Source organism: Alosa alosa, chromosome 9 (genome assembly GCF_017589495.1).
Source record: "Alosa alosa isolate M-15738 ecotype Scorff River chromosome 9, AALO_Geno_1.1, whole genome shotgun sequence".
NCBI classification, from domain to species: Eukaryota; Metazoa; Chordata; class Actinopteri; order Clupeiformes; family Clupeidae; genus Alosa; species Alosa alosa.
This window is the reverse complement of record NC_063197.1, coordinates 22,981,074-23,007,703: the sequence shown is the minus strand read 5'-3', so window position 1 is coordinate 23,007,703 and position 26,630 is coordinate 22,981,074. Positions and strand designations below refer to the sequence as shown.

The window sequence follows — 26,630 nt, the reverse complement described above, 5'->3', positions numbered from 1 at the left end:
CAGGGGCTCCCTGAGGTCATCTTTGCAAGCTCTGTATTGCTGTCTGATGGATGCTGTTCAGACACAGACTAAAGTCACAACACACTTGCTTTTGTTCCTTTGTAGATTCAGCAAATTGTTGAAGGCAAGCTGTTCCCAATGAAGGCCTTGGGATACTTTGCTGTGGTTACTGGCAAAGGTAAAGGATACTGTTGTTGCATTTACAAAAGTTTATATGTCTGAAATAATTATTAGCAACAGTCTGAAAATTAGAGTCATTATTTAATGTGGTTATTTTCTTCTTCCAGGAAGTGCTGGTGAAAGCATTGACTCCATTAAAGACTACGAGGAAGATTTCTTCCAGGGCTCCAGACTATTAAGGTTTGAACCCAATAAACGAATCTAGCAAATACCTACAAGAGCACACAAGCAACATATTCAAACTTCTTCACTGATGTATTCAAAACATCACCTCCTGCCTGCTTGTGAACCATGCACTCTCTGATTGGCTGCCTGGAGTGACCGGCGCTATGTTGTGTTGTGCCCAGAGACGGCATGCTGAAGGCCCACCAGGTCACCACCAAGAACCTGAGCCTGGCCGTGTCCGACTGCTTCTGGAAGATGGTGCGGGAGTCCGTGGAGCAGCAGGCCGATGCCTTCAAAGGTGAGGTGAGGGGGGGATGCACAGACCCACATGACCTCCACTGACCTGAGGCACAGGTCATGTGGGAAATCAATGGTCAGAGGTCCGCAGCCCTCAAGACAGTCAGAAGCTGTCTTTTGCTGCTTGTCTGTGATCCTGTGCCTTATAATGTCCATACTGTGAATACCTCTTATGTTAACTTATCATAGCTTGTCATTTTTTACATGTTGTATGTATGGGAGAGGAGGCTTAAAAAAGCAAATGTCACTTTAGGGGGACTTGCCAGCACGTTTTGTGCACAGTTAAGCAAACTGAGAATTGAGCTCTGTTGCCCAAATCAGGCCACACAAAAGGTACTCCTTGCTCTAACTACAGCTGCAGCTGCCTCTCCATAATATATCTCTCTCACACACACACGCTCACATACACACGCACACACATACTCTCACATGCATACACACACTGACACACACACACACGAATATGGCACATACACACACACACACACGCATACACACACACATGCACATGCACACACACACGCACATCAGACAGACACGTCAGACATACACACTCTTTCCACAGACCTCACCTCAGTCCTCACTTGCGCTCACCTGGCGCAATGTGTGGTGTCTCACCACCAATTACCCAGCCTTACCTGGCAGTGGCTCCACCATCGCGCGCCTCGCAGGAGAGGCAGATTTATGACCTGGTGGGCGTCCGCTCCTCTTTCCCATTGTGTGGGAAGTATCGATCGATCGCTAGCGCGGCGCCTGGGGCCGGACCAATAACCAGAGCAATTAGCGTCAGCCCGCCTGTGTGAGCCGGGGTGTGGGAAGCAGTGAGGATGGGGGGGGTTGGGTGGCGGGCTGCCAGACTCACGCCTCACGGCCAGTGGACTACGCGTTGGTCTGAGTTGCACCGTGCCATCCCAGGTCGCGCTCACAGCTGGTCCTTAGTGTGTGTGGCCCATGGATGGGCCTCAGCTCAGTGGAACGGAGAGAGAAACATTGACACTGAGGAGGAAAGAAGCTTCTAACAGCTGTTGTTTATAATTCTATATAACAGCGAAGCCAAAGTGTTAAGGATCTCACAACTCAACACTTAAATTCAGGCTCACAGAATTCTGTTTCAAAAGTTCTTATCCTTAACTTTGAAACTTAAAATTACCTTTTCGGCTGTATTTTCTGCTTTTAGTTTTTTGATGCCATATCGACAGGAGTATGTTGTGATATAAAGCGATATTGATGTTTTGCACACAGCTCAGCTGTGTGTGTGTGTTTGTGTTTGAGACAGTGTTATGATGCTAACCGACTGCATTACCCTCTTTCTCTCTGTCCTCTGCGCTGGGCAGCCTCTCGCTTCAACCTGGAGACGGAGTGGAAAAACAACTACCCACGCTTACGTGAGCTGGACAGGGTGAGTCCTCTCTCTATCCTCATTTCATTAACTCTCAGCCTGGTGTCTCTCTGGTTGTGGCCTTGCGGCACTTAAACAGTAACTGTGATGTGATGTGATGTGATGCTCACTTGCTCTCCATCTCCACCGCCCCTAGAACGAGCTCTTTGAGAAGGCCAAGAATGAGATCCTGGACGAAGTGATCAGCCTGAGTCAGGTCACGCCCAAACACTGGCAAGTATTCTTTCATTTGGAATACCACCCATCCGTACATTCAACACACACACACACACACACACATAATGAAATATACATGTACACATGCATAGGAACACACACAGCCCCCCCCCCCATCCTCCCCCACACCCAATACACTCTCACACAATCAAAACAATGGAAGTAAAGGAAGCACAATTCATCACGCTCATTTCCAGCAAGCCCTTGACCCAAACAGCGACCAATTACCTCCACCACTCTCACACTCTGTGAACTTCACTGCGAACTCACACCACACATACAGTAGAGCCGAAGCCTTTTTAGTGCGCGTGTGTGCGCGTGTGTGCGTGTGTGTGTGCGCGTGCGTGTGTGTGTGCGAGTGCGTGTGTGTGTGTGCGTGTGTGTGTGTGTGTGTGTGTGTGTGTGTGTGTGTGTGTGTTAGAGAGGCGTTGAGAATGGGCCCCAGAGGGAGAGGAGCTTAAGTGGAATAGATCAGAGGTGCAGCCGCGGCCCCGGCGAGCTCCATCAGGCCCGCGCGGATCAATGGCATGATAAATGGGGCCCGGGTCGGCCCGAGCCGGCGCCCGCACTAGTTGGTGTTATCAGCGCAGCGCCGTATCGACACGTGGCGGCCGAACAAAGCGGCCAGGAAACAATGAAATATGAGCGCGACGTTATGATAAATGGCTGCCTTGACAGTCACCGGCGGGGGAAACTGGGAAGCAGCTCTGCTGTTGCCATTGTCACCCAGCAGCCTTTCTAGCCAAAAGACCCCCCCCATCTGCATATTGGCCAGGCTTCAATATGTGTCTGAATGCTGATGAAGCCTAAAGGTTTTTCCCATCAATTAGGCTCCAAGCCAGGAGCCTACAGCAGGGAAATGAGATATAGGTGAGGGCTATTGTTTTGGTTTTAGGGTCATCAGAAACAGACAGTCTAGATGGCCGAACCCTAATTGATAACCCTTAGAGCATAATGCTCTGAAGGAAAATGGCCGAAAGCACATGTGGGAAGAGAGGAGGTCATGTGACTGATGTTCTTTCCCCCTTCTTTTCATTGACCTTTGGACCTGTGCAGGGAGTCCATACTGCAGAAGAAGCTGTGGGAGAGGGTGTCCACGCACGTCATTGAGAACATCTACTTGCCGGCCGCCCAGACCATGGACTCGGGCACCTTCAACACCACTGTGGACATCAAGCTGAAGCAGTGGACAGACAAGCAGCTGCCTCACAAAGCATTGGAGGTAATCTCCTCAGAGGTCCTGAAGCCAATTGGTGTTGCTTTATATTTATTGTATGTTTGAAGTTTTTTTTTTTGCCATTTTTATGTCCACAACTATGATGTATTTTAATTGTGCATCAGCAAATCCTTATTCCCTATTTATTAATAGAGAATCCCCCACTTTACTTTTAATGGTGCATAATTAATTGCTCACTTTTTAGGACAGAAGAGGGCTTTTAAAATGACCGAGCTGAATTGGAAAAGTAATTTCACAATGTTACCAGAAAATAGTTTTTCTTGCATACATAGTCCAGAGACCTGGGTTCGGGTACACGTACACGTGTCTGATGTGGTAGACTGATTTTTAATTTGGGTGCGGGTTGGGTTTCGGTTCTATTTTATGCGGGTTGGCTCCGGTGCAGAATTGAATTATCCCTGCAGTCAGAAAAGGGCTCGAGTGAGGTTTTAAGCACGGCGGGTAGCCTAGGCCACAGGCGGATGCAGATTTACCAAATCGGACCCGTGCAGGACTGACATAGTCTGTATATGTATCATGCTTTAATGTGCATTTCTTTCATTCATGTGTCCAAATTGTTGTTGATTTGTTAAAGGTTGCCTGGGAGACGTTGCAGGAAGAGTTTGCCCGCTTTATGGCAGAGTACAAAGGGAAAGACCAGGATGACATCTTTGACAAGCTGAAGGAGGCCGTCAAGGACGAGAGCATCAAGAGACACAAGTGGAACGAGAGAGCCATGGACAGCTTGGTAAACACGTCAGCCCTCACAACAAGACACACATATCAGCCAAACTAGGACCTTGTTTACCTTGGCTTCAGCTGCTTGAATTGGAGTATTCCATTGAATGGAGGTCAGGCCTGTGGACACTTAATAGATATAAATAAATCTATGCACCAATAAATAGTGCATGGGTCCCCACCAGAGTCCCTTTGCATAGTGGCCGATGTCTCCCAAAACCGCATACTAGCATATGAGAAGTTTTCTCTGATTTGTGCATCTTGCTATTCATACTGTTGAATATTTTGACAGTCACCTTCACATGACACTTATTTGCTACTCCATGTTTTGCGTGTGCGTGTGCGTGTGCGTGTGCGTGTGCGTGTGCGTGTGTGTGTGTGTGTGTGTGCATTTTCAGAGGGTGATTCAACACAACGCCCTTGAGGACCGCTCTATCACAGACAAGCCTCAGTGGGATGCTGCCATCCAGTTCATGGAGGAGACTCTGCAGTCCCGCCTCAAAGACAGTAAGACCTGCTAACTGCTCTCGTACTCACGCATCATTGGCCCACAGTCCACAACCATGTGACCAGATCATATAGGTCTGAGCTGGCTCAGAGATGACATGTTTGAGTGTTTGCGTTCACCTCTTCACTGAAGAAACGTAACCACTAAGTGAGCTCTGCAAGCACCTATACAAATTGCATGTAGCTGTATGGGGTGTCAGTGGCTTTTGATATGTTTTAAATTACTTTAAAGGGACACCAGGCAAGCCTGATGTTTTTTCTCCCCCTCGCTCGGTCTGAAGCTCTTTTCCTTTTCTTTGCATCTTCCGTCAAGAGTTTTCACTGCTTCTTTGCCGGCTCTGCCATTATACACACGTTTGCAACAATTTCTAGCGTTTCGTTAGCCTGCCTCTGTGCTGTAAACTGATCCTGCTTCGGTCGGCGGTTACGATACACTGAACTTGCAAGCGGGATATTCTGCCTACAGGCAGTAGGGGCGGGCAAGAGAGTCTTCATTCGCCCTGTAATGAGTCATTTAACCATATACCGACTTACGTAGATGAGTAATTAACACGAAAACATTGCCTGGTGTCCCTTTTAAATGTGGAAAAGTAAGCCTCTTTAGTTCATGAAAGTGAGAGTGTTGGAGTTAGCTGCATAAGTCTTAAAAGAAAGCCATGTGATGGGTAACCATGTAGTCATGTAGAGCGCTGAGCCATAGATTTGGAGTGAACCACACTTTCAGTTACTGTACATGTCGTTTCCTTCCTTCATACGGAGTCTTGATTCTTCTGTCCTCTCTGTGTGTCCATCTCCAGCGGAGTCTGTAATTCATGATATGGTGGGACCAGACTGGAAAGAGAGGTGGATGCACTGGACAAACCGCACGGGAGACCAGGTCAGTCAAGGGGAGCACTCCCTGTACTTCTTCCCTATGTGTGAGACTCTGCAAGTATGGCCACAACAGCAAACAAAGCATCTTAAACTGAAAGTACAGAATCAAGCAGAATGGCAGCTTTCTCTTCCTTTGAGAAGTATAATCTGTTCACTATGAACACTAGGCTCTGGTTAGTGGGATTTTAGGCTCCATAGTTTATATAATACAGTCTGATTTATAATAGTCTTGAAGTGACTTAAGCATCTCTTTGGTGATTTTGTGTGTGTGCGCGCATGTGTGTGTGTGTGTGTGTGTGTGTGCAGCACATCCGCAACGAAACCAAAAACGAGCTGGAGCGCCTGCTGAAGCTGCAGGAGGACCACACAGCCTACCTGGCCAACGACGAGGTCACCACCGTACGCAAGAACCTGGAGAGCCGCGGCGTTGATGTGGACCCTGTGCTGGTGAGTGCTGCTCTAAGCAGACTAACCTGAATGCTCCTTAAACCATTGATGATACTTTGACACCCAATTCAAACATCTCACACTTGAAAGCCATTGTATAAGATCTGAAGTCGGTTATTTTCAGACACCATTTCCTGTCCCTGTTCCACCCAATCAGCTACAAACATCTGTTTGACTGACAGGCTGGAGACTCACTCCATGACTGAGCTTGTTATTCGTTAAAGGCTAAGCCTGATGTTTGTGAGGCATCAGAAGGGAATGTCTCTATTGTGCTGCCCAGACTGCTTTGTTACCCTGGGTTGCAGAGGTTGCTGAGAATTCATGTGCTCTTTCAAGCTAGCTTCAAAGAAAAAAAAAAAATATATTAGAGCCTCAAAGAGTCCAGCTGAGACTTAGACGTCAGTATGTCTCAGTCACTCAAAGAGGTGTCTTTTTGGATGTGTCGAGACCCTGAAACTGCTCCCAAACACCTGATTCATACCTGTGCCCTGAGTGACTCAAGTGTGTCACGAGCGCCTCGGGAGATCTGGTGATAACCCTCTCATGTGACGTGCGATCACACACGTCAGCATCACTCCCCCAGAGGAGCTGTCACCGCCATTGGCTGGAGAAAGAGAGAACCCATGTTCACAACCTCACGCTCACCGACGTCAGGGCTGACTCACTCACAAGGAGGTGTTCTCTGACTTCCACCACCTCTCCCCCTCCCCCTCTTCTCTTCTCTGACATTCTTTTTTGGTTCCTCTCCTCTAACAGATCAAGGACACGTGGCACCAGTTGTACCGACGCCACTTCCTGCAGAAGGCCCTGGCCCACTGTAACCTCTGCCGACGAGGCTTCTACTACTACCAGAGACATTTCGTAGACTCTGAAGTGAGTCCTTAAGAGTTTGCTCTCTCTTCTCGAACTCTGACCTAGCCAGAATTTAGGCCAACATATATAGTACATGGCTCACCTTTTGAGGACCGAACTAAGTAATACATTTTTTGGAATGTTTGTGTGTTATTTGTGCTTATTTGATGGTCTCGCATGTCTCTGTGTTTATATCTCTGTCTGTGTGTGTGTGTGTGTTTCAGCTGGAGTGCAATGACATTGTGCTGTTCTGGAGGATCCAGCGCATGCTGGTCATCACTGCCAACACGCTGAGGCAACAGCTCACCAACACGGAGGGTATGTCGCCACACAGCGCTCCGCGTCACACGGCCCACGCCACACCGCTTTGTAGTGGTCTCGGCACATCGTAAAGCAGGACTTCACACAGACGTGTCCTTTACTTAGACTGCAGCGGAATGATTGAATCAACACATGGCACCACGTCTTGTGTGAAATGGAGCGGAATAGCCATCTGCAGTGCAGATTAGTAACTGACAGCGTGTTTTGTTTGTGTATGTCCATGTTTTGTTGATGGTTGTGGTTGTGTGTATATATGCTTAATGTGCGTGCGTGCGTGCGCGTGCGTGTGTGTGTGTGTATATGCACATATGCTTAATGTGTGTGCGTGCGTGTGTGTGTGTGTGTGTGTGTGTTTGTGTTTTGTGGTCTGTGCAGTACGTCGCCTGGAGAAGAACGTGAAGGAGGTACTGGAGGACTTTGGGGAGGACACGGAGAAGAAGACCCAGCTGATCACCGGCAGGAGAGTTCAGTTGGCCGAGGACCTCAGTGAGTCACACTTTCTCTCTAACACACACACACTCATACACACACACACACACACACTTTCTCTCTTGCGTACACTCTGACCAAAAGCAGACCTGCACTGAGTACACCATTAGGTTTCAACACACTCCAGTGAAAACAGACCAATGCCAAGCACCATTCCAGTGTAGGCACACACGCGCGCCCACACACACACACACCTACCAAAACAAGACCCTCATCGGCAAGACCACCAGGGTGTTCTTGTCCTGGCACGCAGCGGTTGTGAATGTCACCAAACAGTCCACACTCAGATCCCATCTCCGCCTGGGTCAGTATGTGTGGATCTGTTCCCGACAGAGGGCTTTCAGCTGTCAACATGAATGTTTTCCATGGCATTGCTAAGGGCAAAACTGAAAACTTTGTGGTACAGAGCTCTCTGGCTTTAGTTTTTTTTTTTTTTAAAGAAAAAGATATTCAAGTTTCAACCAGCAGGTGGCAGTGGAGCTCAACAAACCCTTTTCCACTGGCCTCCAGTGCGCCGTCTGTCCACTGTGTAGCTGACAGCGGGGAGTCCCTGCTGCGACAGACTGAGATCGCCTCTCCATCTCCCATGCTGTCATGTGGGGAGTCGGTCACTGAAAGATGACTCGTTCGCTATGTATGTGTGCTAAAGACCTCAGGCGTCATGTGAGGCAATCTCCTTCCAGTACTCTTTCATTTGAAGTTGAGCTCCTCCATATGGTCTGTGTTTGTAACAGAACTTCAGACTAATCTGATTTTTCAATTCAGGTTGTATCATACAGGGCAAATGTTGCTCTTATTTCAGCTGAGGCTGTATTTCCTTCATATGTGGAAATGCACAGCTAATATGCATAGAATCTTTCTGAGTTCTGCAGGATCTGTCCATCAACTCTAGTCTTGCTTGAACACTGAATTTACTGGAAGTCTTAATCAGCTGCTTATCTTGGTGCACCCACCCACCTTCTCTCCATCTGTTAATTATGTGATCATGGATATCTCTTTCTCTGGCGTTGTGTAGTGCTCCCTCGTGTAATTCCTCACTTTCTCCTCTCTCAACCTCTCCATCTTGCTCTGTTCCTCTCTCTCGCTCGCTCGCTCGCTCGCTCGCTCGCTCTCCCTCCCTATCCCTTCTCTTCTCTCCTCTCCTCTCCCCATCTCTCCTGTGGGGCTGGAGTGTTTAATTAATGCTCGGACAGGAGAGAGGTGGATGGAGGGGAGAGGGGTGCGCGTTAAGAGCTGCTGGCTGCAGGCGGCGTGCCCCCTGTCATGTCCACTGCCTTGGAAACTGTTAAACAGTCAGGCTGATTAAACCTGCCATTTGGGCAAGCCCAGACTTGTGCCTTTGTGCACACACACCTACATACACAGACACACAAACCTATGCACATTAACGTTGTGCTGTTATTACACGATGGCGTGGGGAAACTTAACGACGCCTCAGTGCAAACAAGATTTGGTGTGTGTGTGTGTATGTGTGTGTGTGTGTTTAGACAGTAGGAGACTGTGGTGTTCTCCTCAGTGGTGACTCCTCTGTGTGTGATGGAGATGTTAACAGCTACCCACTCAGACAGCTTAGAGGGTGGAGAGCTTGTTGACGTTATCAAGGAGTTTCTCTTTCTCTGTCTCTCTCAGCAGCATGGCTATGTGTCAGCTGGTTAGAGTGAGTGGACTGGCATGCCTGTGTTGACTGGAACTGAATGTTGTTGCTGTGGATGATTTAAAGCCGTACCTGCCTGTTCTATAGAATTGTAGTATTATGTGATTGCCAGTCTTAAATGACTACATACTATAAAAGTTTGTAGAGATTGAACTCACATTTTGATTGTTATTAGACTGATCGATGTGAGACTGTCAGACAAGGTGTAGTACTTAGGTATGAGCTACACCAGGCGCGTAACTGAAGCGTTCCGTTCGCGACAGTCTATTTCTTTCGAATGTACGCCCCACTGTCACGTCTGGTGTAGCTACTTCCATTGATTATAATGGAAGCTAATTGTTGCAGCAGACGCAACGTGAACGGAATGCTTCAGTTACGAGCCTGGTGTAGCTCAGCCCTTATTTGTGACTAATAGGATTGACTGAACATGCCAATGCGGTGGATGTGGAGATACTCGGTTGTCTTAAACGTACGGTCTGTGATTCTAACCCTATACAGTTGTGGTCAGACAGCTCCTCACGGTCCTCTAGCGTTAGTCCACTCAGTGGACAGCTCGAACACTCTGCTGTTCAGGCTCAGTAAATGGGAATACAGTGACCTGGACCGGGCCACAAAAAGTTCCAGCCAATCAACACAAAGTTTTAAAAGTATGATAAATGGGTTGTAGTTTGATTGGCCGTTGGCCGTCAAATCCCAACCTTTTGTTAAACCTAAATTGTGGCCGACTTTAAGGCATCTTTAAGTGCCGATGGACATGAATTTCACATCAACGCTTTTCTAACGAGACCTTTAGCTTGCTCAATAATCCATCTCAACAGTAGGTCACTGTACTTGGTACCTCTGTCAACATCAATAGAAATGGGACAAACAACCTTGCCTCCGTATTGTTATCAGCTGTTAGTTGGAAACCGCTAAACTGTCACTAATTGCACTGGGAAGCACAATGGGTGGCAGGTGGCTGTGTGAGTGTGTGTGTGTGTGTGTGTGTGTGTGTGTGTGTGTGTGTGTGCGAGCACTGGGCAGAGAGGGCCAGTGTTTGCCCACAGAGAGTGGCTCCATTCTCCCCGAGACAGCCCCATTTTCCTGGGGTCCCCATGGGGAGCTGGCGCTTCACCGGTCACCGCACACAAAACTCTCGCTCTCTGTTTCCCTTTTCTTTCATTTTTTTTTTTTTTTTCTTTCTCTCTCTCTCACTCTCTCTCACACACTCTCTCTCTCTCTTACTGACCTCTCATTGCCCACTGTTCTAGAACAGAGGACCAAGGCTGCAGGCCTTGATGTGTGTGTGTGTGTGTGTGTGTGTGTCAGATGCTGACGCACAAGAGTACACAGTTGACCCAAGCTGAGGAAAACACAAAGGAGTTCTGACCTCCTACCTCTCCAGCAGTTGCCTTTATGTCAGTGCAGGCAAGCCCGGGCATGTGTGTGTGTGTGTGTGTGTGTTTGTGTTTGTGAGTGTGTGTGTGCAGTGTGTGTACTGTTTCCTTCACTGTTGCTAGCGCATGGAAAACACTTGAGCTTGGCCAGTATTGATGTTAAGCAAGGGGCAGATTGGGAGAGGAGGGAGGGACAGAGGGAAATGATTAGAGAGAGGAAGAGTGGCAGCAAGGAGAACAAATAGAAGGGAAGCGGGGGAAAAAGCAAGGCCAATCGGACTCCTGCTAATTGCTCTAACGCGAATAATTGAATGAGCACGAGGGAGACGTGCTGCCGGTCTGCCTTTGTTATGTTTCACAGGCACAGACAAACACGCACACACACTCTCTCTCTCATGCTCTCTTTCTCTCTCATGCTTTCTTTCTTTCTCTTTCTCAGTGTCTTCTCTTTCTCAGTGTTCTCACACACTCTCTCTCTCTCTCTCTCTCTCTCTCTCTCTCTCTCTCTCTCTCTCTCTCTCTCTCTCTCTCTCTCTCCATCTCTATATTGCTACTACTAGTACCACAAAAGTGTACAATTTGATTTACCCCCCACACACACACACATTCAGGCAGTAACAAAGTTCAAACCACTAATTCTAACTATGCTGAAACTCGCTACTGTTCATTTGAGTGATGTGGATATGCTGACAGCTAAAGGATGGAAGAGTTGGTGTGTGTGTGATTATGCGAGCACATATTCTTCCTTCCACAAGTGCTAGTATGAGCCAGTGTGGCAGGCAGGTGTCTTTTGTTACGCCCAGCCGGCATCGAGCATTACCCCAGTGTCAGCACACACACACACACACACACACACACACACACGTCAGCTGTCAAAACCTTGCCCTGAGCCTAGTTTACTTCACTTCCTCCTCCCAGGCTAAAACTTAAACAAACACACACACACACACACACACACACACGCACGCCCCTGCCAGAGGACCAGAAAGAGGGCAGGAGTGAGCGACTGAACTCTTAAGACCGAGCGAGACAGAGCCAGCAGGCTGTCAGAGGCTCCGCCAGCACGGCCCGTGCCCTGTGGGCAAGGCAGGTGGGTGGGCGGGCGGGCGGGCAGACATGCGGTCCCGGACCTGCCCGGCCTTGCAGCCGTGTTCCTGCGCAAGGGCGGCACGAGTTTGCCTCGCGTTTCACACGTTTGATGTGGAACTAGGCACACACCCTGCCCTGCCTGTCTGCTCCATAAGCTTGGTATCCTCACCTGCCCCTTTGCCCTTACCCCCTGCCACCCTGGCTCTGAAGAACTCTCCATCTTACCTCGGACAGAGACTGGTAGAGAACAAGATCTAGAACCACTGCAGTGCAGAAACAGACTCCACTGTATTCTAACTGGTGTGCGTGTATGGTTATGTGTTCAGAGTCCAACCCGTCCTTGGACTTGACTTGGACTTCTCTTGACTGGCCTCATTAAAGAGTCCTGGCCAAGAGAGCGGCAAAGCAGGTCTGTGCAGGGAAACACACACTCTCTCTCTCCTGTCCTGTACCCTCCACCTTCGCTGCTTTGTGCTGCCTGACGGCGGGTCTCAGCCGTGTGTCTGGTCCAGGCCTGTACCTCCTCATTCTCCACATTCCTAACAGGGACTCCTGTGTGTGTGTGTGTGTGTGTGTGTGTGAGACAGAGAGAGAGAGAGAGAGAGAGAGAGAAGGGGATTTTTACTGAGATTAATGAACTCTCACCAGCAGCATTTTGGTGTGCATCTGCCACTCAGGGGTGCAGTATGTGTCTACGCTGGCGGAAAATCGTAGCCTTACACCCCAACACACACACACACACACACATAGGGGTTGCCAGCGGATCATTATACGCGTGGCAATTACTCCAAGCTTCCTTTCAGGCACTTGGAGTTCTGCCGCTGTTCTCCCCAGCCGACCTCAGCGAGAGGCAGTCTGGCTTCAGGACACCCCGGCCAGCTTCACGAGCGGAGTTCTGGCCTGGGAGACGGGCCAGGGGAAGTGTGTGTGTGTGTGTGTGTGTGTGTGGGGAGGGGGGGGGGTCTAAATTGGGCTGGTTTTGTGTGTTGCGGAGGCTGCTCCTGAGGTCTGGGGGTTGACGGAGGCGAAGCAGGGCAAAGTGCGGGTCTTACTCGTGCAGCACAGGATCCGACAGGAGATGATTTCCAGATCCCGTTTGGCTGGGTGGGGTGTTGTGCATGCTCACATGCTGCCGTCACCCACAGCCTCGTCCCACAGGCCTCACTCCTCCATGCCTCCCTATAGACACCCCCTTTTTGGCCTTTTCTCTCTCGCATGCTCTCTGCAATCAGTACCATTCCTTCTCTCCCTCCCTCTTTTTCCTTCTGTGTCTTCTCTCTCTTTTCTCCCCCCCCATGTATTGATTGGAACGAGTCATCCAAAGTCAGACCAGATAGTTGACCTCTGGGTCAGGCGGTTGATGCTTTAAGCGGTGAGGATAACTGTTCCCAGTGGGGGGGGGGGGGGGGGGGGGGGGGGGGTGTGTGTGTGACCTGCTCCTCACCTGTTTGTCTGATTTCGGAGGAAGCTGGTGGGGGTGGCGAAGGGTCTGTTGCTAAGCAGAGCACTTCCCCTGACAAACACACATGTACACTCACTCTCTTTCTCTGCACCCCCCCCCCTCCCCAACCCCTCCCCGAGGGTTTGTTGGAGTTTGCAGCGATGTGCCTCTGCTCGCAGGCAGGCACTTTGCTCCGCTTTAACACATGGGGTCCCATGAGTCTGTGTGTGTGAGTGTGAGAGAATCAGAATATGTGGATATGGTGTTCAAACAGGGCTGCGTCTGGGCCTGTCGCTGGCATGCATGCCTTCTGTGAGGGAGGTGTTAAGTGTGCTTGTCTGTGTGTAAGCGTATAGGGGGTGTATTAAGATAGGGTGTTTTTGTGTGTGTGCGAGGGAGAGTGTTTGTGAGAGTGTGTGAGAGCGAGGGAGAGGGAGAGTGTTTGTGAGAGTGTGTGAGAGCGAGGGAGAGGGAGAGTGTTTGTGAGAGTGACTGTGTGTGTGAGAGCGAGGGAGAGTGTTTGTGAGAGTGTGTGTGTGTGTGAGAGCGAGGGAGAGGGAGAGTGTTTGTGAGAGTGACTGTGTGTGTGTGCGCGCACACATGCACGTGTGTCTGATAAGTGTGTGTAACCGCGGCGGCAGATCGCATGCCAGCACAGCTGCATGGCGGCGTTCCTACTGCGCCCTGCTCTGCTCTGCACTGCTCTGGAGCCGCGCCCGTGTCTAATGCGCGACTGCAGGCCCGTCAGGAGACGACCCACCCAGCGCCAGCACACGGAATCACCCCCCCACACACACACACACACACACACACACACACACACGCACGCCACACCATATCGCACCATACTGCACCACCACACAGCGTGGTCCCACTAATTCCCTAATAGACCCAATTCAATTACCGCTGCTCAGCGCCAGCGTGCTGCTCCGCTCCGCTGTTTTTAGCCCCAGCCACATCCCTTGTGACGGCCCACACGGGGAGGTGGTCTGTGTGGTTGTCTGTTTATTTGTGCTAAGCGTGTGTGTGTGTGTGTGTGTGTGTGTGTGTGTCTGCGTGTTCACCCAGGCGTTTTCCTCACTGTGTTTTTAATGTAGGACAATTGTTGTGTCAACTGCCACACTCATTTATTTCCTCCTCCTCTCCCCTACAAACATTAAGCGCCTGAAGGAAGTGCCTTAAGCGCCTTAAGGGCGGCTTGTGCTCAAGTCCTGTTGGGCCGATGCCAGGGACTTTAACAGTAGAAACATTTCTAGCTCTCGGCCGCGGCCTTGGTGGGTTTAGGGGACTTACCTGGGGCTTATTTGGAATAGATGTGTATTTGAAGGGGGTTGAGTTTATGTGTACAGGGAGAGATTTGTTGGGCTGTGCATTTGCTTGTCACGTCCCGACTCTGGCCAGATGTGTACGTCATCTAGACATAAGCTGTCATTGGTGGCTGGTTGATTCTGAATAAAAGGCTTTTGGGAGCTTAGTGAGTATCCTTCTTCTTTCTCTCTCCTCTCTTCTCTCTGACTCTCTCTGTCTTTCTTTCTCTTGCATATTGTAATGTATTCAAAGATCTGTGCACTGCGAGCACAATCATGCACAGTGTTTACCCATCAGGAAATGTATTGCAGCTGTTAAGACAGCAACAGCAGTATTTGTACAAGAGGGTAAGGGTGGGCGATATATATCGTCTGCGATAATATCGTGATTGTTGTTTTAACGATGTGCAAATTGACATTATTGAGTATTTAAATTACTTAGGTAGGCTATGCGGGAGAAGTGCAGCAGAGCAAGTGTCATGTGATCACTAGTGGGTCACAAGTTGTCCCACGCAGCCTAATGTTTATTTTGTGCAGCAGAGTAGCCTACTTGGGATTTTATGCGGCTACTTCTGTTCAAGTAGCATTGATGAGACAGTCACGTTTTTTCCTACACGGTATTATGGAGAGAAAACATTAGCCTTTGAGTATTTTAATAGTCAGTTGTAAACAAATAACTATTCTCATGAAACTCTTTTGTAAATAGACTGAAGTTCCCTCTAAATATCTACGTTTACCGATTATGCTAACCGTTAGCATCTCTATGGGATTTCTCATGTACATTAGCCATAAGCTAACGCATTAGTTTCTATTCTGTAACTTGGAATGCTAGCCTACGTGATTGCTCTAAAACAAAACATAGAAGGAAATAACTGAGATGTAGGCTACTCTGTTGGTCTGCTCTTAGTTTTACAGTGAATCCTATGTAAAGGTTTGAAAGGAACTTCAGCTTCAGACTTTCTCTTAGGAAACTGTTAGGCCTATTCATCTTCTCTAATGTAGCTGGCTAGACCATGTCATTGTTACACACAAGTGGGGGCAGAATTGGAAATGTGTCATAGAGTGACAATGCATTGGTTGATTTGGTTAAAAAGTCACAGGTTAGGTTATTATTGTAATGATGCTATTCATAAATAATGAGCTGTAAAGTACAACAATGGTTAACAAAAAAATTTTTTTAAAGGATATCGACTAATTATCGTTATCGTCAAAATCAAAAAAAATATCGAGATATTATTTTTTGTCCATATCACCCACCCCTACAAGAGGGTGTGAAATAAATAACTCATGATCCTAAAAGAACCGCTGATTGCAGGTTATATTGGAGGTTATATTTATGAACATATCCCCTGCGCATAAGACTACATTGTTCTTTTGTTTTCATATGGACATCTGCGTACTCTGTGCTGTGCTTAAGTAGAGCTTGGGTATGCCTCATAGACACTTTTGCTGGGTTGTTCAGACCTGCTCTGTTGCGTTTGAATTCATCTCTCTCTCTCTCTTGCTGTCTCTCACTCGCTCGCTCACGCTCTCTCTCTCTCTCTCTCTCTCTCTCTCTCTCTCTCTCTCTCTCTCTCTCTCTCTCTCCCTGTCTGAGGTCCTCCCGCGCTCCTTTCATCATCTCCCTCCATCCTCAGGAGAGGGGGGGAAAGGAGGCCGAGATTAACAGGGCTTAAACAAAAAGTGTCCTTCACTTCGTCTGTCTGTGTTTGATGGATACTGTAGGAGTGCCAAAGATGCTGTGTGTGTGTGTGTGTGTGTGTGTGTGTGTGTGTGTGTGTGTGTGTGTGTGTGTGTTCGTGTGTTCAGGGTTTAATGGTGTTTACACTAGGCGTCAGGTCACAGCAGAAGCTTGGGAAAGGAAGACTCTCCCTCTCTCTGTGTGTGTGTCCGTGTGCGTCTCTGTGTGTTCTGAATTCCTCTCTTGAGAGTGTGGGCGTGCAGCACGCTGTCTTTGGCCTTTCTGTCTAACTTAATTGTTGGGCAGCTTTTTTTTTTCTCCCTCACTCCTAAGCCAATGGAAGCTGGTGGTGTGTGAATGTTGCATAAGCCGCAGACGCTATCTGCTGACCGCTAATGTTATCGGGCTCCTGTCCTGTAACTCGTAGCAGTGCCTAGAAGAAAGCCGTCTGTGTACGTTTGAGATGGCCAGAGCCTGAGGACATAGCCAGTCATCAATCACCCACTCCACACACAAACCTCTCAATGCCTTGGAAAATGAATGGTCTGCTTCTCGGAGTTACGCCTCTAACTTATCAGTCAATCTCATGTGTCCCTGATCTATTTTTAAGTCTGAAAAAAAAAGGACCTGACTCGTGTCTACTTCTTGGTACACTTTGTTCTGGACTGGAAGTAAATGGAGGGGGTGCATTACTTAATGCTACAGTAAATGAAAGCAAGAACTCTGAGGTCTGCGTGGGGTCGGCTGGATTGGCGGGATCCTCCGAGAGCACTTTAAATTTGCGTAAGTCATACGGGGGGTGGTTGCGTGGAGCCGAGCACTTGTCAAGACAAAGGATTGCATCAGGGCGCCGAGTGCGGTCCAAGCCATTCGTATTCTGGTGAGCGGGCAGGCAGGCGGGCCTCTGAGGACGAAAGTGCAGAGGTTTGGAGAGGTCCGACGGCTGTTTCAGATAAATGCTCACTGCTCCCCCTTTCATCTGCGGCCGGCTGCTCTCTTTTTTTTTTCTTCTTCCCTCAATCTTTTGTTTCTTCCAGCTCAGCCTCTCCCACACTCTCCCGCATTCTCTCTCTCTCACACGCACATTGTGTCTCTCTCTTTCACTCGCTATCTCTGTGTTACACAAACATGCACAATCACACGCACACACACGCTCACTCTCAGTCTTCCTTACTTCACACATATTTTACACACACACACACACACACAGGGCTCCCTGATGTTAAAAGCACATGTAGGCCCTGCCCTGCCAGTGACAGAGATGTTTATGCCCCTCTCTGACAGGCTGAGAGGAAACGGCTTCCGTCTCTGAAACAGCGGGATTACTGACCCTGGATTCACTGCATACACAAGCGCACACACACACATAAATCCAGTTGGCAACCCCACCTTCTCACCCTCACCACCTTCTCTCAAGCTGTGAAGTTGGGGCCCTGCTCATGCCAACATCCTCTTCTCCTCTGCTCTTCCATCCTCCTCTCCTCTCCTTGTCTCTGCCCTCCCTTCCTCCATCCACCCCCTACTCCTCTGCTCCCTCTCTTTTTCCTCTCTTCCCTTCTGGCTAGCCTGGGTGCGTAAATCTCGGAGTGTTAGTCTCGTCCTCCAAAGTAGCTGTACTACAGGGGCCTTTCCTACCCCTACATACACACGCAAACACCGGGAGAGGGTTGGGGGGAGGGGGTGGCTCTGAGGCTTGAACGCAGGCTTGGGGTGATGTATGTTTGTGTGGCGTGAGCTTCCGTACCTCCCGTCTGTTCTCATTGCTCCCGGGGTTCCGCAAGGACCTGTTTCAGGGGCCACAAATGTCACCTCGCCTGGCGGCCAGCATCCGCTCCAGGGCCTTGATACACTCACTGTTCCTCCCCTGCACATGCACTCTTCTTCCCACCAGTATTACATACGCTTGCAGCCTCCCATACTCACACCCACGCATTTCACTGACTCATGTGCCTCGAAGCGATCAAACACACGCACACACAGACACACATACACAGACACACACAGACACACACACACAGACGCACGCAGAACACACACCCACAACCCTCACTCAGGCCAGGGAAATAATGGGAAAGCCATACGCTTCCTTTCTCACGTGATAAAAATAGACTAGCGTCGCGCGCCTCTCGTCAGGCTCACAGGAGTGCAGCTGACATGCGGTCATTCCTGGAGTATTTCCCGGGGTGGAGGTGGCTGATGTGGGTCAGGTCCCTCTCCTGTTCTCCTCTGCTGGGACACAGACACCTGGAGGTGGCCATGCTGAATGCTAATGACAGTCACAGCTTTGTTTTTGAATTTTTTGTTATGTAGAAGCCAATGGAATCTAATATGCCTGTCTAAACGCAGATGTGTATTATCAGATCAGATCATCTGTATATACTGGTCAGTGAATGACCAAGAGAGAGATGGATAATGTGAGAGGAAACAGTTGCGGCTAGAGAGAGGAAAGCTGTGTCAGGAGTCATTATGGAGTGCACAGCTTAAGGCAGTGCTTGTGAAGAGAGGTGGATCTTACACACACTCACACACACAATGCTGCTGTTGAAGCGTTACGGAATGTGGCTCTGTTGCACACACAGCTGCAGCGGGAGCCCCACAGTTGTTAGTGGGAGTTGAGGTAGGGAAGCTGTGTGTGTGTAGGGCCTTGTGATGGGTGTGCCTGGCGAAGCGTGGCCATGGTGCTTGTTTGCAAAGTCCGTTCAGGGTCAGTGGCGTGGCCTGGCCTGGGATTGACATGCAGTAATTAGAGCATGCTCCGGCATGGACACAGGCTCTGTGTGTGCGCACACACACACACACACCCTCTTCCTATCTCTCTGTCTGTCTCTGTATACATTTCACACACACACACACACACACACACACACACACACACACACACACACACACACACACACACACACACACACTACTCTTGGACAGCCCTCTATTGTCCTCAGGGCTGTGTTGGGGATTGTGTGCGCCGGGACTTGCCCCTCTCCTGCCACCCTTCCCTGCCCTGTAATTAAACACTTATTGGAGGTGTGTGTGTGTGTGCGTGTGTGCGCATGCGTCAAGAACGCTTTCAGAGTTCAGCCCAGGGTGGTCCTAACACCTGCGTGGGCATGAGGTAAGTTTGGCGAGATCAGAACTGCCTCCTGTCTCCTTCAAAGCACCGGAAACAATTTGAGTCTTGAGAGACACATTCAAGGACATGTGCATGTGTGAAATGTAACTGCAAGTCCAGCATCTGCACTGTAGTATCAAAACGTTGGACCTGTCAGGGTTTTCTGTTTTATCTTTTTCTATTAGTTTGTTTCCTGACTCTGACAGAGTGCCACTGCAGTGACTGCAGTCATAAAACTTAGTTTAGCGAAAAAGCTTAGTTTTTCATTCAAAAAGTTGTATTTAAAAATCATTTTAGACAAAAATGGTTGGTGAGAGACTAGTGCCAAACAGTATGTTTAAAGGAGAACAGAGTGGGTCTACATTTAAAGTGGTAGTGTTTGATGTCTTTGAAAGTGCAACAGTGTTACCCTGCTCTAGAGATCAACGGCAGTGTTGAGCCAAGCACACAGATTCAACTGAATGCATCATCTTGCTAATACAGTGCTGTATGTGTTACAGTTAGCAGGGGTTTGGTCCCTAAACACTTTTTCTGATCATTTATCAGACATTTCTGAGCTTTTCCATGGATGGAACACCAAAATCATCCACTGAGGTCCCAAGCATATGCTATAATAGCAGGCATATTCACTTGACATTCAGGTAATTCCTGCAGATCCCTGCAGATCAGAGGACTATAGCCTGTCCTTGTGGATGACCGTTTGTCATGTCTGTTGTCCTTTCCTCTTCCTCTCATTCTGCACCTGGACACCAATCTCTCTGATGCAGATTAATTTCATTAAGTCATTTCCCAGTTTTTCTCCTCTACGATGGGCCGAGCGGCAGGCCGCATCTTCCCAATTGAATCATCTCTGTCAGTTGTTGGCATGTTATCCATGAATGCTCTGGATTCTTTAAAGATGCTCTCCTCCCATGTGAGCAAGGATGTGGAAGAAATTGCCTCCATTTGATGTTGCAGTCTTTGATATCTCCTCCTTAACTCTTCTACTTTAATTTAGCTGGTAGCCGCGTACTGAACCCAGGCTCAGTGGAGGGGAGCGGGCCGTGTGTGTGTGTGTGTGTGTGTGTGTGTGAGGGAGGGAAGGAAGCAGGCATAGTGGTGCCGCTTACAGGCATCTGTTTTAGACATGAGGCCAGCGGCTGATTTGTGGCCCCCCCAACACACACACACACACACACACACACACACACCATAGCTAACATTTAGTAGTGAACAGTGTTGTTGATAGTATGGTGACTCCTACAGTTAACAGACACACATAGACACACACACTCGCACGTACACATTGTGCTGTTGACATGAAGTTTTATGTGCTAACCCCCTCCCACCCCCCACCTCACCGCCGCCCTTTATAGTGTACACTACAGGACGGATTTAGTGGCATATCGAGAGCAGCATCACGGGCCTCTCTGCGCTTTGCATTAAAAGCCAGGCCCCTCGGCCACTCTCCCCCACGGCCCACGCAGGGGAGCCCCACTGCTCTCTCACAGCCGGCCATCCATCAGCGCCAGGTGCTGCACGGACCCCGGCTCAGCCCGCTGATATATGACCAGCTTGCCTCACCGCAGTGGCATGCGGCGAACAGAGGTGAAGGACGTGCTCAGACACTCAGGAGTTTCTCTGATGCCACTTGCAACGTGCAGGCTTCCTCTAGCATAGCATCTAATGCTAGCCATCTCCTGTTATTTTCTCACGTGTCATCCTCACTGGTGTTACTAAACTTTATGTAGGAAATGGTTAGTCGATGAGGAGTTGTGCTGATGGGGCATAGTTATTGAGGCTTTTGTTGTGTTCTGATCTGTTTTATATACAGAGTAAGACAGGATTCTCGTAGGTGCTAAGAGCCATTGGATATTAATATGATGTGTATGCATGCACACCAATAATGGCATTGACTACAGCTTGTTTTGCTGCTTGACCAAGATTCATGCTTTTCATGCTTTCTTAGAATACTGCAGAGCACCACACCAAAATAATGGCAATATTACAACCCATAATAGTACCCAGTGAGTGGGATGGGATGGTCTGTGAGTGCAGCTGTAATATTTTGCCTTGGGGCATAGGTCTGGCTTTTGTCAGCACTAAAGATTTTTATCACAAGGCAGGTTGATCATGACTGCTGCTTCGGAATGTGTAATGCATGAGTCTCGGACTGTAGCCATAAAGGAGTATGAGCCACGAAGAAGCTTTCCTCCACTCACATTCACTCACCGACGACTTACGAAAGGTTTGTGAAATCTGACAGGCTGGCTTTGGGCTTTTCTGATGGGTGTGTTTTTTTTTTTTTTTGTTTGTGTGCGAGAGAGACAGAAAGAGCTAGAGAGCGAGAGGGAGGCTGAGCTGCATGGCGGTGACTGTTGGCAGGCAAGCCACGCGTGTTTGGAGGAGGTGCAGCGGGAATTTCCCCACGAGCTGGCGACCCATCTCTGAACCCAGGCGGAGGTAGAGAATAAGGGTGGGAGGGATGGAGAGAGAGATGGAGTGAACGAGAAAGGAGAGAGAGAGAGAGAGAGAGAGAGCGAGCGAGCGAGCGAGAGAGGGGCACTCTGCCAGCTGCTGAAACCTTTCTGTTGCCACCGTCTAATTTGTGGGCTCTTTCCCTCACTGAATTCTTTCCTCCTGTTGTTTTTTTGATATTGCCCCAAGGATGCCCTCTCTAAACAGAAGCTCACCTTTCAGATGTCATCTCGCTCTCATCTTCACCTCCAGGCCAACTCCTGCTCCCGCTCTTTTCCTTGCCTTTTGGTACTGGCACTGAGCGTCTTTCTGAATGAACAAATTCATTTCTTATTTTTTATCTGATCTCGTCTGTTTTTATTTTTTGGGGGGGAACTACAGCTCTCTGTGCTACCATCCGTCTTACTCTTTTGCTCCGTCCTGTTTCATCCAATCTGTTGCTCTTTGTTGCTGTAGCTTTTCCTAATCTTCTGTGTTCTAAGTCTCTCTCTCTCTCTCTCTCTCTCTCTCTCTCTCTCTCTCTCTCTCTCTCTCTCTCTCTCTCTCTCTCTCTCTCTCTCTCTCTCTCTCTCTCTCTCTCTCTCTCTCTCTCTCTCTCTCTCTCTCTCTCTCTGTCTGTCTGTGTCATCTCTGTTTGTCCGTGCTGCTCCTCCACTAGTCTAATTACAGGTCAGCTAAAGACTCTCCCCTGAGCCTTCTGCCACCTCAGCCTGAGGAGCTTAGAGCCGTGCCGAGTGGGAGTGAAAGAGATATCATTTCATGTGGAGATCAGCGCAAGGCCCTTTCAATGGAGGGGACGGGAGGAGGCGTCCTGAATGGACAGAGAAAGTCCCTCTCTGTTGACGAGAGAGAGGGAGACAGAAAGCAAGGCTTCTGGGATAGGAGCCAGGAGGATTATGGGAATATTCATGACCAGATAACCGAGAGAGTGGCGGGTGGGTGGGTGTTTGGAGTGATGGGATGGAAGGATCGGCAGGGGTGGGGTGGGGTAGGGGGTTGGGGGTCTGTGTGGGCTATGGAGTTGAGCTCATGAATGGATGTGTCCAGGGCTCATCTCTTAGGTAAACAGGCGCCTAAATGGAGTTTTAGATCCCCCCGGCACCCCCCTCTATCTCACTCTCTCACTCCCAGCAGTCAGTCAGCGGAGAGGAGACACTCGGGGCTGCTTTCTCCTCCGGAACATTTCCGCAGCGCCGGAGGGGTGGGGTGGGGGGGTGGGGTCCTTGTTTTGGGCTTTTCTGCTCCCATCACACCGCATTCTTCAACAGATGGTGGACGGGACATACATATGTGTTTCTCACAGGCCTCTTAAGCCAATGGGCACACAAACCACCCTGAAACACACTCTGCCCTCCACCCTACCCCCGCCCACAGCTCTACGGCCTGAAGGATGCTCTGTGATAAACCTGGCACAAATGAGTTATATTGTGAGAAATAGTGTTGATATTACATCGTTTAACAGAATTGTTTTTGTAAATTATCATCTCTCCAAGGACTAGTCTTATTTTGTCAAATTTCCAAGAAACATTAAGCATAGCATCGCATAAATGTAGCTAGCAACCATGTTCGCTGTTCATAGAAGGTCTTGTGGTGGGAAAAAATGTTTAGGATTTTGGAATTGTAAATTAAGATACAATCATATTTTTATATCAGGTCGATTCACAATGACGAAAACACAGCAACAGCATCCTCCATCTTTCTCCTCACCATGTTTACCCATCCACTCACTCAGCTTTTTGTTTAACATCAGAACAGGTGTTGTCAAAATTGAGCTTCCAACATTCATAGTTTGCCCGAAGCTGGAAATCTGTAGGCTATGACAAAATTGTGTCAAATTTGGGCCTCAGAGCGTTGTCTTTGATTTCCAGCATCAGTTTGCATGAAGATGCCTTCAAGTGCTCATCCTTTCACACTGCAGGTGTCAGGTGTTTACTGTGTTTATTTATTAGTTTAGTGGTTCCAAGTGGCAAATTCCACTGGATGCAGGCCTTGACCTGCCTCAGGACTGGAAGCATGAACACACACTCACACTCACACACACACACACACACACATGCACACACACTTCTGCACAGCTGCCATGTCACCATGCCTCTGCCCTGGTCACAGCCCCCATTAGGGCTTGTAATCTCTCCCAGTGCTCGCCTTTCTGCCCTGACGTGTTAACAGAGTAACAAAGGGCTGGGGAATTTCTGCTACCTGCCAGAAGTGTTTATGTGTGCGAGTGTGCGAGCGCGCATGCATCTGCGTGCCTCAGCAAACACTTCTCCATTTCCCAGAGTATCGTGTGTACGTCCTACCCCCACACGTGCAGGTGTGTGTGCCATGCGTGTGCGTCAGGCCCCCTGTGTGTGACTTGCCGCATTAAGGGGTTTGGCAGTGTAGTGTTTCAGGTCTCGTAGACGTGTGTGTGTGTGTGTGTGTGCGCGCGCGCCCACACAAAAGCCTGCCGTGCTCCGTTCATCCCCGCGGCCCCTTAGCCTCTCTGGCAGCTCAGGACGAATAACCCACACTGCCACAGTTCTTCACAGCAGGACCCCCCCCCAATCCTACCCCTCACTCCGGCCCCGGTGCGTGGGGATTGGGTTGCGGCCGTTGGCCCCGGCTCGGCACCGTAGCTCCGGGGCCTCTGGCACACGTAGCGCACCGTCCAGTTGCTCCCGTTAGAGGGGGGAAAGCTTGAGGTCGGAATGACTAATCTGCTCTGGAAAAAAGGGTTTTCCCAGAGTTTTTACTAAGAACCATATGTCAGAGGCAGAACCTTTTTGAAGAACTTTTCTGTGAAGAGCCCAAAATAGAGCCTTTGGATTACATTGATCTCTGATTTGAAGGGGTTCAATAGGGCGTTCACCACCCAGGTTGAGATTGTCACCATTTGCGGTAGCATCTTTTGAATGATTAATTTAGTGTGAATGTCCATAGAGGTCAAGTTACGCAGGACCTCCCCCTCCACTTGTCAGAAAGGTGAGCACAGGTCTTCAGCATGCTTGACTCTTAGGAGTCACTGACAAGTAGCTGGCTGCCCAAACAAGTGCTCTGCGCCCCATTCAAGAGTCTGGGGGTTGGTTTAAGTGTATGGAGGCCGTGGGGTGGGGGGGGGTTGTTAGTTTTCAAAGTTGGAATGTTGTTTTTCTTTGAGCCGTGTCTCACTTTCCCCCTACTCGGTGGCTTACTCCCTCTGTCTGCGGGAGTAAATAGCCGTTTGATTTGGGCCTTGAGGGACAGGCCTTTGATGTGGCTTTTTTGCTAGATGAGGCCGTGCAATCGAACACCAGCCGCTCCTCTCCAGCGAGGCTGCCTTCTCCCCTGCTCACGTCGCTGGCCTTATCAGCAGGGACCATCTGCTCCTCGTCGTAATGGAGAAGTGACCCGTTAAGCCACAGCGGCATACGACACGACTGCTTTTATTCCCCCTCCTTCCCAAGGGGAACAGGGCAGGCTTGAGTTGTGGGACAGCTCAACAGATAGAGTTCACCTGGGCGCTATCCTCCTCAGAGCCGACCGTGCCACTGAACGACTTGAACGAACTCCCTCTTGACATTCCCACAGAGAATTAGCTGATCCGTCTTCATTTTTTTTTCTTACACTAAAAGCCCAGCTCGAGTGTTTTCATGTCTATCATTTTTGTCCATTTAGCAGAGACACAGCCAGAGAAACCGTCCAAGCACTCAGTGTGTTCACGGCAGACATATAAGCGTTGCGCACACACACACACACACACACACTGGGAATTGAACTGGTGACCTTGATGCCGGAGACACTACTGGAATCGCTTGCAGTTGAGCTGTAGGTGCAGACGTACTGCATTTTGACACGGCCAGTGTTGTCTACTACCGCTGCCACTCTCCACAGGTCTGCATTTTAGATATGCTCACGGCCACCCTGTTGTTCTGTTCAGTAGGGTGCTGAATCAACTGAACGGTCACACCGTAACTGAGCAGCAGCAAGTTCTTCTCCAGACTCTTACGGACATGGAAAATAAAAAGAGAGAAAAAGACTGGCGTGGTCAGGAATAGATTAAAAATGATATCGTAGTGCATGCACAGGGATGTCGGCTTTTATAATGTGCTACGTACTTTAGAATGATCTCTCTTATTCTTTTTGCTCTAGAATTGACTCATCTGCTCATCCTCTGTGTTTTTTTTGTCTGTTTCTGCAGAAAAAGTTCGGGAAATCCAGGAGAAACTTGAAGCATTCATTGAAGCCCTTCACAAAGAAAAGTAGACATGTAGGTAACCCTATCTGGTTGAACACAGATTTCACATTCCACAGGTGTAACATCCCATATCTCTCTAATTGATGAGCTTCTTAAACTCTGAAAGGATAAGGGTGGTGTATTAAAATATAATCAACCTCTCTGAGTCTGTATAGATAGTGAACTTATAATTACAATAATAATTATAGTAAATGTGCATTACTCCAAACAGGACAGAAAAGAAAGCTTATAACATGACAAAACTTAAAAACAATAAAAGTTTATTTGGTTTTGAAGGTCCTGAGTTGGTTACTCATTTATGTAGGTTGGATAGTATATTTGTATATTGTGATTAGCTTTTGAGATTTACTATGTTACATGCAGTTTAGTGTGTGGTTTAGAAATCAACATGTTTATTTGTAAAAAGAGCTCATTTGCTGAAGAATATAACATGAAGTTTGAATCAATAAGTTGGACAAAAGTTGAAGCAAATAATAAGCATAACTTAACTGTGTGAGAAGGAAAAATCAATTTAAAAAATACTACAATGTTATATGAATGCAGGGATGAAAGTAGGTCCTGTGCTTTGTGTTTGTACTGTAATGTGTGTTTATTATGGTTTGA

General features: G+C 48.7%; 1 protein-coding gene across 1 annotated transcript in view; it reads left to right on the top strand.

The window, feature by feature from the left end:
- opa1 (OPA1 mitochondrial dynamin like GTPase) overlaps positions 1 to 26,630 on the top strand; it is a 35,975-nt gene that overhangs the window by 7,442 nt on the left and 1,903 nt on the right. Inside the window, exons 11-24 of the mRNA XM_048252231.1 lie at positions 106 to 178; positions 288 to 360; positions 528 to 643; positions 1,977 to 2,041; positions 2,178 to 2,254; positions 3,314 to 3,479; positions 4,069 to 4,221; positions 4,610 to 4,718; positions 5,516 to 5,595; positions 5,898 to 6,038; positions 6,795 to 6,911; positions 7,115 to 7,208; positions 7,587 to 7,697; positions 25,971 to 26,039. Of these exons, the coding sequence (XP_048108188.1) occupies positions 106 to 178; positions 288 to 360; positions 528 to 643; positions 1,977 to 2,041; positions 2,178 to 2,254; positions 3,314 to 3,479; positions 4,069 to 4,221; positions 4,610 to 4,718; positions 5,516 to 5,595; positions 5,898 to 6,038; positions 6,795 to 6,911; positions 7,115 to 7,208; positions 7,587 to 7,697; positions 25,971 to 26,035 (1,440 nt within the window). The 3' untranslated portion in view covers positions 26,036 to 26,039. The remainder of the gene's footprint in view (positions 1 to 105; positions 179 to 287; positions 361 to 527; positions 644 to 1,976; positions 2,042 to 2,177; positions 2,255 to 3,313; positions 3,480 to 4,068; positions 4,222 to 4,609; positions 4,719 to 5,515; positions 5,596 to 5,897; positions 6,039 to 6,794; positions 6,912 to 7,114; positions 7,209 to 7,586; positions 7,698 to 25,970; positions 26,040 to 26,630) is intronic.